The following is a 15319-nucleotide window of genomic DNA, read 5'->3' on the forward strand; positions in this document are numbered from 1 at the left end:
CCCACACTCGCCTTTGCCTAGCTCCCCTTCCCGAACCACTCACACACACAATTCTCTACAGAGTAGATGCATGCTGAGCATTTTGGAACATCACATTTTTCAGAATTACTGTAAATTTGTTGAGAGCTCAGCGGTGTTTTCTTTGTGAAGTTAGAATTGATGCGGAAGTGCCATTTTGTGTTTAATGCCACATTCAGAAGATGGCTTCACCATGTGCAACAGAGTGAATCTAACACTTGTAACTCTACAGGCAACTTTAGGACACTATAACATTGCTAAGCTCCTGCTCATTTCTGCAACGTATTCTCGTTAAATCAGGATATCGCGTAAAATGGTTGTTTGGGCTAGAAGTTTTATGTAAAATATGAGCTTTATAAAATTGTTATCGTGAGTTCTTAAGGCGAAGACGCACTAATCAAAATTTATGGCCATGAAGTAACGGCAAAGTAACGTGCGGTACTTTTTTTTGGTAACGGTAACGTGTTACTTTTTTTTATAGGTAACGTAGGGTGGTAACGCGTACCTTTTTCTTAGCATAACGAGTAACGTATTTAGTTACTTTTTTTCGGTAACGCCTACAACACTGCCATAAACTACCAGTTTCAAAGCGTTGTGTGCCTAAACTTGCTTCTATCTTCCCTCCCCATGATATTGGCCATCTATTGTACGGGAGTGGCAGTTTCTGGTAAGTGTTAAAAACTGAATCCAGAGTTGTCGTGGGTTCAATGGTACAAAGGTACATACATTTGGTTACGCTCACAGGTAGTAATGGGAGGGCTTGAAAAGAAAAGACGACGAGGATTTTGGGCAACAACAGTTTTACTTTTTTGCCGAGGGGTGGAAAAGAGAAAAAATAGATAAAACGGATATGGTGTAAATGAGGTATAGAATAATTACTATAGTCAATATTGAAACTGTGTAGGAACGCTATTTAGTATTATCTTTCAGTACCAAAATAATCTGGGATGTAGCCACATAAATAGCGCAAAACCACGATGGGACAAGAAAGGGCCCACAACAACATAAGCATGGCCTGCTACAGGTGGTGACATTCTAAAAGCAGATTTTTCAATCAGCTGCTACCTCTCCGCTACCGCATACCTAAAGACTGTACTTCCTCAAGAAAAAAAAAAAGGAGTAGGGGGAGCTTGCAGTAGTTTCTGGTCTTGGCACCACTACAGCACTCACTATTTTTCATTTCTGATGATGCGAAATGAATACATTCTTGCATTGCAACGAGTGCAGTCACCATATGAGTGTGCTTTATATTTTTTTAAAGATTTTTTTTCTAGTGCCTGCCACATCAGTCTAACTCAGCCGCCAAAAAACTGCCCTCTTAGCGAGAGCAATTCACAGTAGCTTGAGGGCTTCAAGCCAGTATCGGCTCTTAGCAACAAACCTGTCCCACAGGTGCATACAGTTTGTCTCAACCCCTCATCAAGTGTAAGTGTAAAATTTTTTTTCCCTTGGCACAGTCAAGTTTTGACAACATACTCCTGCATCTCACAACACCACTAGATTGGCTTCTGGACAGACATAACCAGACGGAACCTTCAAAACGCCGTCGTGCACAGACTGAACAGGCGACCTTCAAGCGGCTCTTTCTCGCACATTTTAGTACTGGTCTGCATGCACCTTCCTTGCCTAACCATGGGTGGGAGAGCATACAAAAGTGTCCACCATCAGTAACACACACCAGCAGATGGCAGCGTCTGGGAAGCCAAAGCAAATAGCAATATTGCATGTATGTAACAAGAATCAATGAAAGTCTTTTTAGGTGACTAACTTTGAGCCTACCTGGATATAAATTATCTGCATATTCTTGTTTTGAGTAGCTTCCCATCCAATATTTCCGGAAGAAAACATTTCCGTTTTTTTTTTCTTTCCGCATTCAAAATTTCCGAAAATTTTACATCACTATTCACACAAGCTGACTGCATGGAGTCTGGGCTGTCAGCTTCCCTTGCCCTATAGAGTAATGTCTCAAGAAAGTAAATGGCACTGGCTTTGAACAGAATGCTGCGTCGTGTCACAAGCTACAAACAGCACTCATATCTCCTTTTTTTTTCTGCAATTCTGCCGATACTGACAGCTCATGATACTTCCCTGTCAAGTTGGACTCAAAATTCATCATTTGTCCACCCAGATCATGGTTTGGTTTGGTTTATGGGGGTTTAACGTCCCAAAGCGACTCAGGCTATGAGAGCCGCCGTAGTGAAGGGCTCCGGAAATTTTGACCACCTGGGGTTCATGCACTGACATCGCACAGCACATGGGCGTCTAGAATTTCGCCTCCATCGAAATTCGACCACCGCGGCCGGGATCGAACCCGCATCTTTCGGGCCAGCAGCCGAGCACCATAACCACTCAGCCACCGCGGCGGCTTCCACCCAGATCAGCCACTTCAGGATAAAAAGGGTGAAAAAAAGGGGGAGATGGATGTCACTGAGAGGGCAAACTAAGAATGAGGACAGATGAAGATGAGAAGTGGCAGCTGGACTCCCTCCTGTGGTGAGACCTATTTTCTACCTCAATGGGGACTCCCCAGAAAAGAAGCCTTGGACAGTGGCAGCAACATCGACTGTCGTAGTATGGCTTGGTATATTAAACCTGTTCCTTCTGGTGTGTTGTGTGCAAACTGTTGCGGCCTGAGAGGCAGTCAACTGAACTGCTTGGGGCTGCTTAAATGTGCCCTATGCTGCCACAACACATTTTAACATAAAAAATGAAACTTAGATTGCTTTACGCTACGTTTAGATGGTCCAAAAAAAGAAAAACTTCCTGTGGTTGCAGAGTACTCTGATGTTATAAAATCAGGCAAATTTTCTTAATTTACTTGATCTAGCCACATAATGAGAATACTTCAAAGTACAATGAAGAGATTACAAGAGATTAGAAAACATGAACCACGCCTAGACCAAATTTACCCAGCTTTTCGCGAGCGAGCTCAGCCAGCAAGCAACTGCAATAGGCAAGCAAACAAGAAAACTATGTAACTTATAAAAAAAACTGGGATTTTTGCCAGTTTGCTGTTACATCTGTGCTACAAATACATTCTGCCACTTATGGTGTAAAAAAAAAAAGAAGGAACTAATTTAATATCCTACCAACCTAACACAAAAGGCACAATATCATGTGAAGCTAATTTTCAGGTACCAATTTTTTATAATCCTAAGCCACATATTTTTTGATGACAGATTTTATTACAGGCAGTTTCCCAGGCGAGCACTATGCTTGCGAACAATTTTACATTTATCGCAGTTTTCGGCCAGGTTCATTAGGTCAGAATTACATTGCAAAGCTACCCCCCCATAGGAGCCTATGTTAATAAAGAAGAAACAGTGGCAAAGCATTTGTGCTATGTTACAAGCTGTGGCTACTAACTGCTTTGATGTCTCTCGAATCCTGCACAACCTCAGTCCATCCATTCAAAGAATTTTATTAAACTTACGAGCTACAGACAAATGCATTCGAGAGAACCATATTCAATTTAGCTAAGCTATGTTTTTATAGCAGACTGGCATAGTTACAACTGCTCAAGTGCAAATAAAAGTTATTATCACATTTTAGTTTGAGTATTAAAATATTTAAATGGCACGCAATGCTCAAGTTATAATTGCAAATGCTTACAGGCTAGTTGACATGTTCTGAAGCCTGCCACACTAATGTAGAAGCCATGTAACAGAAGCTGAAAAAATGACTTCATGTCTGCTTATGAAGATTACACAATAAAAGTCAGTGCACACAATCAAAATTAAATCAACTGCGTTTCAATTAAAGAATGCTTTACAAGAAAAATTTAAGTTGTATCAAAAAGTTACAACTGCTCAAGTGCAAATAAAAGTTATTATCACATTTTAGTTTGAGTATTAAAATATTTAAATGGCACGCAATGCTCAAGTTATAATCGCAAATGCTTACAGGCTAGTTGACATGTTCTGAAGCCTGCCACACTAATGTAGAAGCCATGTAACAGAAGCTGAAAAAATGACTTCATGTCTGCTTATGAAGATTACACAATAAAAGTCAGTGCACACAATCAAAATTAAATCAACTGCGTTTCAATTAAAGAATGCTTTACAAGAAAAATTTAAGTCGTATCAAAAGTTCCGCGTCTCCGATCCTGCCTGTTCCGAAGCACGGTCCAATCACGCCCGATCACTTACACGGTTAGCTTGCAACATCGCAAAAAAAAAAAGGCTTGAAAATATAGCAATTAAGGCACACTAATAAACTCATTCGAGCTAAACACACATCTGTTAGTATTTTTCCGCACACAGAATGCGAGCTGCAAGGAGAGCACAGGAAGTCAAAGCTGCATGGATTCATTTTTATTTTGCATCCGTTTCCGCCCACAAACATAGCGGCGGCAAACACCTGGACATTTTACCAGCGCCTGGCATGTTTTTATAACGTACGCTACAAGATACCAATAATAAAAGGACGGCAACGTAACGATAACAGCAATAACAACGCGGTTCTGCTGAGGGCAAAGCGTGACGTAGCCGGTCAAAAGACAAACAGAATGCCAGACATTGTAAACAAGTCGCCTGACCTTGAGTAAAGAGCCACAAAGCCGCTTTGTTGGCACAGTGCGATTAGCAAAAAACATAAAACAATAACCGAAGAACAAAAACGCCAACCCGTCTCGTCGCAACCAACCGCGGTAGACATTCAGGTCAACTGAAAGGAAAATTACGGACAGATTTCCGGGTCCACGCCGGAACAAACAAGCGGAGAAAAAAAAAAAAAGGCACTCGCCATTCCATCCGTCTGTCGCGGCGGAAGTAGAGCGCTCAGACACACACAGCGTGCTCGGCGCGTGCACGGAATGCGAAAAATGCAGACTCGATAAACGTGAAACCGAACGCAAGGGAAATAAAGATGAAAACTTGATAGTAGCTCCGCGTTGGTTTCGAGCCGCATTTTTTTCCTCTCCCTCTTCCTCGCGCCCCCGACTGCGTTTCCTGCGCGCCTGCGCTACCTCGCCTCCCATGCACGATCAAGATGTCCATGTCGGATTGCCTACGCCGCGACGCTGACGACGGCTCCGCATTTCTCAATGACCAGTGAATGTAACGCCACCGGATTCGCGTAAAACAAACAGCCCGACACGCACGCTTTTACAACAGTGCTTCCTAATAGGACCCTTCGGCAGCAATGGCGCTGTCACGTGGTAAAAAGCGCTCGCCTCGGTCGACGGATCGGTCGTTACCGTCCATGCTCGGAGAATGGACGCTGCCCCGACGAGACGCGAGACGAAATGCGTTGACGGGCCCACATCGGCGACGATACTGGCTGCGCACGCCATTAATCCCGCAAAACTGCGCCCTCCCTCCCCTCCTTTCGGAATTGCCTTCCGTGGGGCGACCCATGCCCGTGTCAGATAGCGGGCGTTGCGAATAACTCGAGAACGTCGCTCACCTAGTGCTTGTCTCTCGGCAACCTCGTGAGCCTTAGCTTCCGAGTCCACTGATCCTTCGCCTGGACACGCCAACAAGCCGTTTCAATGATCCTGCCTCTTTCCGAGGAAATCACGGTGGCCCCACGACCGCTCGCTTCCACGTCTGTTTACGTTTTTCTTCCGCTGGCGCTCACCGCACGGCGCTGCGGCGGTGCCCGTCTCGCTTGTACTCCGCCCTCGCCTACGCAACTCAAATCGAAAACAACGACGCCTTTCCGGAAGGAAGCGGCCGCTCTTCCCGGAACAGTTTTCGGCTGGTGATTGGCGACTAATGCTCGTTTCACTTGGGCCAGCTGGTTGAAGCCGCCTGCCGAAAGGAATACAATGCTGACCCGCGCGTACTCGCAGACACCTTTGCTTCTGCATTTGCGTCCCCCGCGCGGAGCATATTAAGTTTATACGCAAGCTGCGGAGCGCAAATCGGCTTCAGTTCGCAAGTCATTCTTGCTTGACTCGTTGATTTGATCCATGCCACTGACGCGGGTAAACGTAATAGCGCTACAGGTTTTGTTCCACAACCCTTTTCGGCGTCTCCAGCGCGTCGCGGTACGCCCCGCCGGCCTTCACGACCTGTTAACCTTGAAACAGATATCTTGAAGCTACGCTGTAGATTGTTTGCTTCGCGAGCTTCTGATGGTGTAGCGCTTGTCGCATAGCTGCAGCTGCGATTTAGCGATTTATGTTAGTCACGGTGAACAGCTCCAAGAAAATGCAGTTGGCTTACCAACGTTTACTGGCTGCATGTTAATCATCAAAAATTAAAATACAGCGTTTTGCTAATTAGGTTCCCACAGCTCCCACACCTAGTTATGAAAAAAAGGCATAGCTCTATAGCAGCAGTGTGTGTAGTGAATAAGATTATTGCCGGCACACTAATACGTATACACCAATCTTGATAACTTGAACAAGACAGAGCCAAACACAGGACAGCAAAGGAAATATATTTTACATACTGCTGTGCAGTGCCTGTCATTTCTGGTGCTTCCCACCAACAAAGCCCAAATATCTACACATTGGCAACACCACACACAGTAACTCCTGCTACGTAGCAAAAAATACCAGTTCTATTCGAATACAAGTTGGGCAGCGCTTCAGTTGTTCTTTTCAGATCGTTCTTTCAATACTCTTGCAAGAAAGAGGTCATCCACCAAGTCTCCAAGACGCAGGGAGGTTGTGTTCCCACATCCCAAACATGGGCACCTGCAAATCAGAGAAGGCACATTAAGAACTTCAGGCAAAGCTTTCTGTCCATGGTTCATTGTGAAATCACATGCAACAAGGGCACAGGGGACAGTAACACTGTAACCCACATTAGAACCAGCTGGAATGCTCAACAATAATGTAAAAAACAATTAAACCAAATTAAGCATGTCCTCTGTTAACAAGTTCACTGAAAAAATATGGTTCTATGTACTTTGATGGTGAGCAGAGAACAGTAATCTAGACCTGCAAACCTAGATTTTTTTAGAACAGAGCTCATAAATGTGCATTTATGAGACAGCAACAATTTGAGACACTGATGAATAGGCCTGAATACAGAAATTAGAGCTGCTTCCAGCTTATTTTTTCAGTAATTAGGTGGAGCCTCGTCATAAGATATTGGTGCTAAGATAACAAAGCATATGTTATTTATCAATCTTTTAACAAAACAGCAGATCCATCTCAGGCAAATAATGTTATTCATTATGCAGCTAGTAAGGCTACGCATTGGAATCTTTGGTGATGAATAAAATATAGTAGAAGTACCCCTGGCACAGGGCTGCAAAAGTAAGATAGGCAGTGTTAATGAGGCCTATTGCGAGACCGCCGGCCACTCATCAAGCACAGCACAATGAAATCTAATTCGAACTCGCTTAACTCAAAATTCCAGTCTATTTGAACTGAAGATTTCGTCCTGTCATCTCCAAATGTATTAAAAAGGCTGCCCCCATTCAAAACTGTGCACGATTGAAACAGATTTCTGGTCCCATAAGATTTCAAAATTATATGAAGCGACAACAGTATACGTAGTGTGTGGGCCTATGTCTTAGCGTAGGTGCCCAAATCGGGTGCTTTGTGGGCAGTAAGGGATGTTCCAAGGTTTCATAAAGGAAGGGTGACTAGTGTGGTGATCGATGTAATTTAAAAAAAAAAGGGGGTGAGAAGAGAATAGGCTTGAAATGCACACTACATGCAGTTTTCTGCACAAGTGAGCTGAGGGTGTGAAGAAAGACAATGCGGGCTGCGCATAACTTCTGGAGACACTTGTGGTACTATATACGGGCAAAGAGGATTGTTTCTGAAGAGGAAAACGACCCTGTCCGCTGATACAAGGGGCGTGGGAAGGAAACATTTCCTGCAATAGTACAGTGTGAACGGATCCATTCAACCTGGATGTTATGGGACAGGTGAGTATATTTGCAAGTACTAATGGACAAATGTCTTCAACCGCTTTGGACACTCCATGGAAAAGTACAATCCACTCCAGTTTATTTGTTGCACTTACAGCGCTAAGACAGCTTGGCAAAAATGTATTTGATTAGCAGATGTGAAAGAAAGGTTTTTGTACACCAAATTCGCCATGAACATCTGACGTACAGATCCTGTATAAAACACTTTCACTGTTACAAACAAATATACTGCAAGAACCAGCTGTGCCACATGAAGGAACGAAATGAGTAGAATAATCCGTGATCATGTGCCAATAGCTGAAATTCTTCTGCCTCTACGTGGCAAGACTGCAGCCAGAATAATAATGCAACGAGGGCCTGTCATCTTTTCCAAGACAAGACAAAAGAAGGGAACATGGCAAGCACTGCACAGTGCGAACTATAAGGACAATGCATGCATTAAATAGAGCATACATTCAACAAGAAGCTAAGATGTAAAGTCAGAAAGAAATCCACTCTAGTAAAGGTGTGATGACGAAAATTCTTGAGAAAGGAAACACAGGAAATTCACAATTTGTGTAGCCGGAGCAATTCTCAGCAGTGAACCCTTAATGCAAACAGCTTAAATCAGCAAAATTTCAAACAGCTGTAGTGCACAAGTTTCAGGTGCCACATGGCAGTGTCATACCTGGGCTTATTGGTAGTTTTGATGTAATGGGAGATGCTGCTCTTATCGTATACATGGCCGCACTTTGTGTTCTTCACTGGCACCTCAATATCTTTCTGGGTAATTGGATCAATCCAGTGGCCATCCCCAAGATCCCCGGAAACAGTCATACCCTCACATGAGTCCTGGGAGGATGAAGCTCCTGCAGTAATGGAGAACATAAATATAAGACATAAAAGGTTTCATAGCTTCAGAATCTAAATGCAACTCGCAAACACTGTTGCAGAGCTAATAAATGTCGCAATATTCTAAAAGCCTCTGAAATTTTCCAATGTGCGCCAGTAATTAATACAAAATTGAAGGGGACACTTAAGCTCCGCCTTAACGGTATGACACGATAGCGTTAACAGGTTGATGCCCATATATGCGGAACTGGTCATTCTCGACTTTACATTCATATATCCGGGAGTCCTAATACCACCCCTGGTGCAGTGGTGCAGCGGTTGAGCAACGCGCCACTGCTCTGTGATGGCAGGTGCTGCCATCGGTGGGGCATATGCTACCTAGGTTGCTCTTCCTGAGCAACCTCTCGTGACCAATCGTTCATTTAACTGCCATCTGCCATGGCGGTCAGTTTGATAACAATCCTGTCGGCAGGTTGTGATGACGTCACAAGATCACGTGACCAAGCTGGCACATCTAGGTTGCTTCTCCAGGGATTTTGCGCCCACAACACCACTGCCGCTGGATTTTCTTCAGAATAGAAGCCTTAATGCTATCAGATATCGTCCCTATGATCAGTTAACATTCTGGAACTGCAAGCAGCTGGTTGGTATAGCAATTTCATGGGGACATGAGGCAGTAAAAAAACATGTATTTTTTACTTCTATTTTGCTTTCAGCAAAAAAAAAAAAACCATATGATGCATGCAGTAAGCTTTCATGTATCGGCAGCCGCCTCACAAGCAACCAAGAATAGCCAAAACATGAGAAACTTTTCATTAGAAAGACTGAAAAGGTACAAAGGCCCACTTAACACCTAAAAGCATGCCGCTTAACCACACCACACTGCATCGTATCAATGGCCAACAGCTGTCTTGCTGTTTTCATGAAGGTGGCCGCAAATAACAAGCTCTTTGTTGGCTGAAGAATGGACACATGTATGGCGCCCACTCCTATGTGAACAACCAAAGTGCTCTAAATATAAATGCCAATTTGTTTTACACGTCGAATAGAGAAGGCATGACCTCGTGAGAACAGGTCACTTGAATGACATAAATACATAAAAAATGCATTTACATTTTCTGCATTTCTCATCAGAGGGCAAGATGTTCCCCCAGAAGAGTCTTCAAATTCCTCGAAGAAAGCAATCTTCTCAAGCTATTATTTTGCCACAGGTGACCCCACCATGGTGTCCTTCTTTGCAAGGGACGAGGAGGAACTTCAAGCAAGCACTAATTGTCTCAATAGCAATTAACTGAGGCACTTACTCAAAATAAAACACTTTGTTCTAAAAATGAAAATTTCAGCCCAGTTCTTGCGACAGTGGATACTATTAACACAAGGCAAATAGGTCTAGATGTGCTAATTACAATATAGAAAGGTATTCCAAAAAGTGCCATGAAACTCATGCCTCTGTCGGCTGCGCTTGTAATCTTGAGAAGCTCCTTAAATTCTGCATGGTTTTCTGGATTTTCCATTTGTTGTTTTGCTGCCTCATATGCAGAAACAAGTTCCTCCCTGAGGCTTCCTTGAACAGCCTCTGGGTTATCTGTCCCCTAAAAAGCAAGAAAAATGCAATTAGATTGAGTATGCAGTAGTTAAAGGCCCTGCTATAATTTTGGTTGAATGAAAAAGCAAACAGCATATTCGAACAGCAGTTCCAGAGGTGTAACCAGGCGGGTGCAGAGCGCACCAGGTGCAACACAGAGAAAGTGCAGCTTCCGCACAGGGAAGAGGAGGTGACTGTGGCAGGAACACCGTGCTTGTTGCTTGAGCCTTGCACGCGGCAATGAAAACGTGCTTGCCCATCACTTTCACAGGACCCTTAAGCAAAACATTCCTATGTACGCACATATGTTCAGACAAAGTTTGCCATTTTATCAGCCTGATTTCCACAGTGCCAACAGAGCTATTCGTCCATGTCACAAAATGTTTGTCAAGTTTATTCATTAATCAGTGGTCCTTTTCAGTGTTCAGGGGAAGGGGCTGACCTTAGTGACGCTACACTCCATTTCAATTACAAGTGCCCATAGATGGGTAATTATAACATATGTCGAGATCTTTATGAAAATACTGAAAACTTTAAATGGTGAAAACTAAGTGGCCATTTTTCTTCTCCTTTGTCATCGTTTTTTGTGGAGCATGCTCAGCAAGTTAGTTCTAACGTCACTTCCTATTTCATGTCTAGTCTGAGAACACGGAGCTAAAATTCTTTGCATAGAAACCTGCCCACTTTTAAATTTTCACGTCTCCGGAATGACAATGCTAAGGAGAGAGAGAGAGGTAAAAAGAGGTATGTGAGCATTTTAGTGCCCCTGGTTTGTGCTTAACGCTGCCGCCGCGGTTGTGTTCAAACCCGAGTACCCGGGTTCGAACCTGACCGCGGCGGCAGCGTTTCGATGGAGGCGAAACGCAAAGGCACCCGTGTGCTGTGCGATGTCAGTGCACGGTAAAGATTTCCAGGTGGTAGAGATTATTTCGGAGCCCTCCACTACGGCACCTCTTTCTTCTTTCAGCCCGCCGCGGTGGCTCAGTGGTTCTGGCGCTCGGCTGCTGACTCGAAAGACGCGGGTTCGATCCCGGCCGCGGCGGTCGATTTTGATGGAGGCGAAATTCTAGAGGCCCGTGTGCTGTGCGACGTCAGTGCACGCTAAAGAGCCTCAGGTTGTCGAAGTTTCCAGAGCCCTTCACTACGGCGTCCCTCACAGCCTGAGTTGCTTTGGGACGTTAAACCACCATAAACCTTTCTTCTTTCCGTCCCTCCTTTATCCCTTCCCTTACGGCGCGGTTCAGGTGTCGACCGAGATGTGACAGATGATGCGCCATTTCCTTTCCCCCAAAACCAATTTTCAATATTTAAATTTCCTCTCAGCCTTGTGATCCCTTTAACGAGCGCGGAGTCGCATCAGCAGCAGCACGTACGTACAAACCTTTTTTTTCACTGCTTTCGCGACTTCCACATATGTGTTGTTATCGTATTCTTGTTCGATCGCGGCCTTCATGCAATCCTTCAGATTATCCAGATGTTCCCTGGCCTCGTCTCCTGGGCACAAATGAACGAGCAAGGGGTCACAAAGCACGTAGAAACAAATTTCAAGCGGCAATTTACGAAGAGGTAACCATTCGTCCGCCTACCTTCAAACACTTCACAGACATCGACGGCAATATTGCGCATCATGTCCATTACAGGACGAAAGCGCTTATTCAGCACTGCAATGTCATCGACAGCCATATCAAACGACTTAAACGACTGTTCAGACGGTTTAGACATAATGAAAAAGTGTCTTCGTTCAGTTGTCATGCAACGGTGCGTCAAAGCTGATAAGACACCAAACGCTAGCTGCGGGCGCAACTTTCAAACGCGCGTGCGCGCCAAGCGTGCGCCAAGCCAGCCAACATGTGCGGCACAGAATAGACAGATGAGACTGGATGAGACATGGAGTTCAAGGTTTCTCGACCCATTGCTCGGCGCCACTCAGGGCATTTGTTAATCACAATAAATTTTTTTTATAGTTCTTGATATTTTATGGTGGTACACTTGTCATCGTTGTGTAGTTTGGTTGCGATCCCGGTGGTTAGTTGGGATCACGGTGTAACACTGTGGTTGGGATCACGTGGTTCGGATGGTGGCCTCTGTTTCATCAGTCTATTGCTGATAGTGCTTCATTGGAGTAATGGCGGACATTCAAAGGTGCGTGGCCCTTGCAGCCCATGTCACCTTTTCGGTAGATTTTTGCAGACAGTTAGCGTGATTGGTGATTAATTTCACTGCAATGCGGCTCGAATTGACGTTCAATGCCGAATCGAACAGATGCTTGTACTCAAATTTCTGTATTTGTTTTTCCTTCCCATACTAAAGGACGCACTGGCGCACATGCTCTTGACAATTTGTGCATTCGTTTTACAGGTCGATAAAAGATCTGTGGGTCATCATATCCGGGAACACTGTGCTCCGGTCAAACGTATGTAGCCACTCTAGATTATTCAGGAGGAGTGAAAAAGTTTTTGCTTGTTGCACATGCTACTTTGTACTGTTCCCAGGAGTTGGTTGGCATCGAGCTAGAGAAGAACGCCGATCAAGTTCTCAATGGAATACTCTATTTCACCGAAGATAGGTAACTTCAGTGGTTAATTGTATTAATTAGCGGGGCTGTAAAGAGAGTGTGTTTTTCTCTGCACTACACTAGGAAATCGGAGGCAACTGTGCCCGAAGGCTTCAATCAAGAACTCCTTTCCAAGCTCAGCACTCTTCTCGTAAGACCATTAAAGATCCTTTAAATCTTTGTCCCAAATGTTGCTGAGAACCTGCCGCTTTTTCATCAGGGTAGCTAATGAGCCGTCATGTTTCAGGGTTTGAACAAAAAGCGAAGTTATGAGTTGTTTTGTTCCTACCTAACCTACGAGTTCCGAGGCACCCAAGATGACTTGAGGGTAACTTCCATTTTGGCTTGTAATAAACCCTCTAAAAATCTGCATTACAGTGGAACGTTTGAGTAAAATATTAACCTCTCGCTTGCTTCTCTCTCTCTTCCCAAAAGGCAACGGTTTCGAGCGAACGGAATATCCCGCACATACTGAGCGAGGTGAATTTTCCTGGTGTTGACACGAACAGTCTTTATTTTCGGCGACCTCATCGTTCTGGCGGTGCTTGTAGTTATATAGTCTTTCTATTGCAGGTGTGGAATTATTACCGCACAGAACGTTTGTTCAGCTTGTTCTGCCTGAGGCACATCCTTGAGCACTTCCAAAATGCCTCGCATCCTTATACGGTATGGTCATGTATTGCATTTCTGTAGCCATTTTTTTTTCTTCAATGCGCAGCCGTTGTTACTATTAGAGATCACGTTAGCGTAGGACGGGGGTCCTTCATGTGCCCACCCCGAACAAATTTCATAGAAATTGGGTTTCAATTACTACCCAAGAACTGCTTTTCTCATCTGTATATTCCTACTGCAAACACGTGATCTGTGGTGCCAAATGGAAACCAGTAGCTACTTTAAACCCTTGCGAGAAAGCCTTGTACAGTTACTATTTTTTTTTTTGGGGGGGGGGGGGGGATTAATCATTTTCACCCCCTTTAACTCTGTTATAGCCCCTGTTATGATGATGATGATTAATATTTACGCTGCAAGGTCAGCTATGGCCAAAGAGCACCATAACACAGTGTAGTTTCGTAATAAAAGGTGGGGTCGAAAGCTATTTCCTTGCACTACACCTCTGAGAAGGCTGCCAAGCATCAGGCCAGGGAAAAGCTTGTACCCATTGTATCACCGGTGCGTATGCGGCAACGATGAGGATTGAACTGCTCACTTTCTGCATGCAAGGAGCTTCTGTTATAGCCCTTAAACAAAGTCCAGGCATTACTTGCAGAAGTGGTCAAGCATTGCTTATTGAAGGGACACCGAGGACAAAAATTATTGTTCTCAATAAAAATTGATTCTCTGAAGAGGCACTGGGGGACTTTTTCTGGCTATGCTGATGCTTGTCCGGCATAGACTATGCATTTATCGCCAAGAAAATTGGATTTAAAGATCTTCCCACCAGTTGGATGCGATAGCGGCACCTGTATTTCATTTTAGGATATTTTGTAGTGTATAAAATATTTCTTTTTTTCAGTTTGAGTTGCCTCTTTGTGATTAGGACATGGTACACTATTCACACAGTCCAACTTCTATTTGACCTCGGTGTCCCTTTAAATTTAAAAGGGGCTCTGCAGATTACACATTGCCATTATTAAAGGAGTATAGACCAAATTTTTTGCTTTCATGCTTTCTCCTTTCAAATGATGCATTACACATTAGTGTACATAAGTCACCCTGTGGTGTTCGCCTATGAGCGCTAAATAATATATATTTGAATTTGATGGTCTCCTCTGAGGGTCGCCCATAAATCATCCCAGAATCATAGCCAGCTCTGTGCCTTTTTAAAGTACCTCCACCTCTCCCCTACCCTAAAAAAAAAATTACCAAACATTTTTCAGAAAAAACTTGGTTCCTGTCTGATTTGTGACTCAGAAGAATAGCATTTAGTCTTACTCCCCTCCTTGAATTTCAGAAGTATACCAGCATTACTATGTAAGGGATATGTTTTTCTGGAACTTAGATCGCAGCACTTGGGTTCAAAGTGCCTGCTTGGCTTGTATATATATTCAGCTGGCTAATTTTTAACAGTATCACCTGAGTGTGGAGCAAACAGCCGTACAGAACTCTGCAACAAAGGAGGATGGCAAAATGGGTTGAGAACAGTATGCAATTTTCTCGGCCGTTTTGCCACCTCATCTCGTCACAGGATGTTATGGAGCCATTTGTATGATGCTTGGCTAATACTGTTAAAGAATTGGCCGGGTGTACTTGTGGCCTTGTTTACATGCAAGCATCTCTTAAACCTGCCAGCATTTGTGTCAAATTTTATCCTGTTCCATAGTACACAGCTCAAGTGCGTGAGGAAGAATTGCAAAGGCTTGTACGATGGATGTCCAAAAAGTAATGCGCCTCATTTTTCTCACTGTTTATTCCAAATTTATGAAATTTACAAAAAATACAGCCTAATATCTGTTGGAGCTATATTGCTTTGCAATGTAATCTCCGTGAAATTGTAT

At 43.9% G+C, this 15319-nt stretch overlaps 3 protein-coding genes across 6 annotated transcripts in view; 1 reads left to right on the top strand and 2 right to left on the bottom strand.

Moving 5' to 3' along the window:
- chico (insulin receptor substrate 1 chico) overlaps window positions 1-6065 on the bottom strand; it is a 39333-nt gene extending 33268 nt beyond the window's left edge. For 3 of the 4 annotated variants that reach the window (XM_077631571.1, XM_077631569.1, XM_077631568.1), the window contains exon 1: window positions 5425-5592. The gene's annotated coding sequence lies outside the window, so the exon portion shown is untranslated. Of the gene's footprint in view, window positions 1-5424 lie in introns of all 4 variants that reach the window. The other variant, XM_077631570.1, reaches the window with a different exon arrangement.
- Window positions 6066-6384: 319 nt separating this feature from the next.
- LOC144098731 (uncharacterized) lies at window positions 6385-12121 on the bottom strand. The gene is made up of 5 exons (XM_077631572.1): window positions 11857-12121; window positions 11652-11764; window positions 10133-10277; window positions 8522-8702; window positions 6385-6664 (listed from the first exon to the last, which is right to left on the bottom strand). Exons 1-5 carry the CDS (start codon window positions 12020-12022, stop codon window positions 6556-6558), a joined length of 714 nt encoding a protein of 237 aa, XP_077487698.1. The 5' UTR covers window positions 12023-12121; the 3' UTR covers window positions 6385-6555.
- Window positions 12122-12370: 249 nt separating this feature from the next.
- Window positions 12371-15319, top strand: part of Nup188 (nuclear pore complex protein Nup188) — an 80317-nt gene continuing 77368 nt past the window's right edge. Inside the window, exons 1-7 of the mRNA XM_077631574.1 lie at window positions 12371-12412; window positions 12629-12683; window positions 12763-12836; window positions 12909-12975; window positions 13072-13152; window positions 13260-13304; window positions 13398-13490. Of these exons, the coding sequence (XP_077487700.1) occupies window positions 12396-12412; window positions 12629-12683; window positions 12763-12836; window positions 12909-12975; window positions 13072-13152; window positions 13260-13304; window positions 13398-13490 (432 nt within the window). The 5' untranslated portion in view covers window positions 12371-12395. The remainder of the gene's footprint in view (window positions 12413-12628; window positions 12684-12762; window positions 12837-12908; window positions 12976-13071; window positions 13153-13259; window positions 13305-13397; window positions 13491-15319) is intronic.

The sequence above is a fragment of the Amblyomma americanum genome, chromosome 7 (genome assembly GCF_052857255.1).
Source record: "Amblyomma americanum isolate KBUSLIRL-KWMA chromosome 7, ASM5285725v1, whole genome shotgun sequence".
Lineage (NCBI taxonomy): Eukaryota > Metazoa > Arthropoda > Arachnida > Ixodida > Ixodidae > Amblyomma > Amblyomma americanum.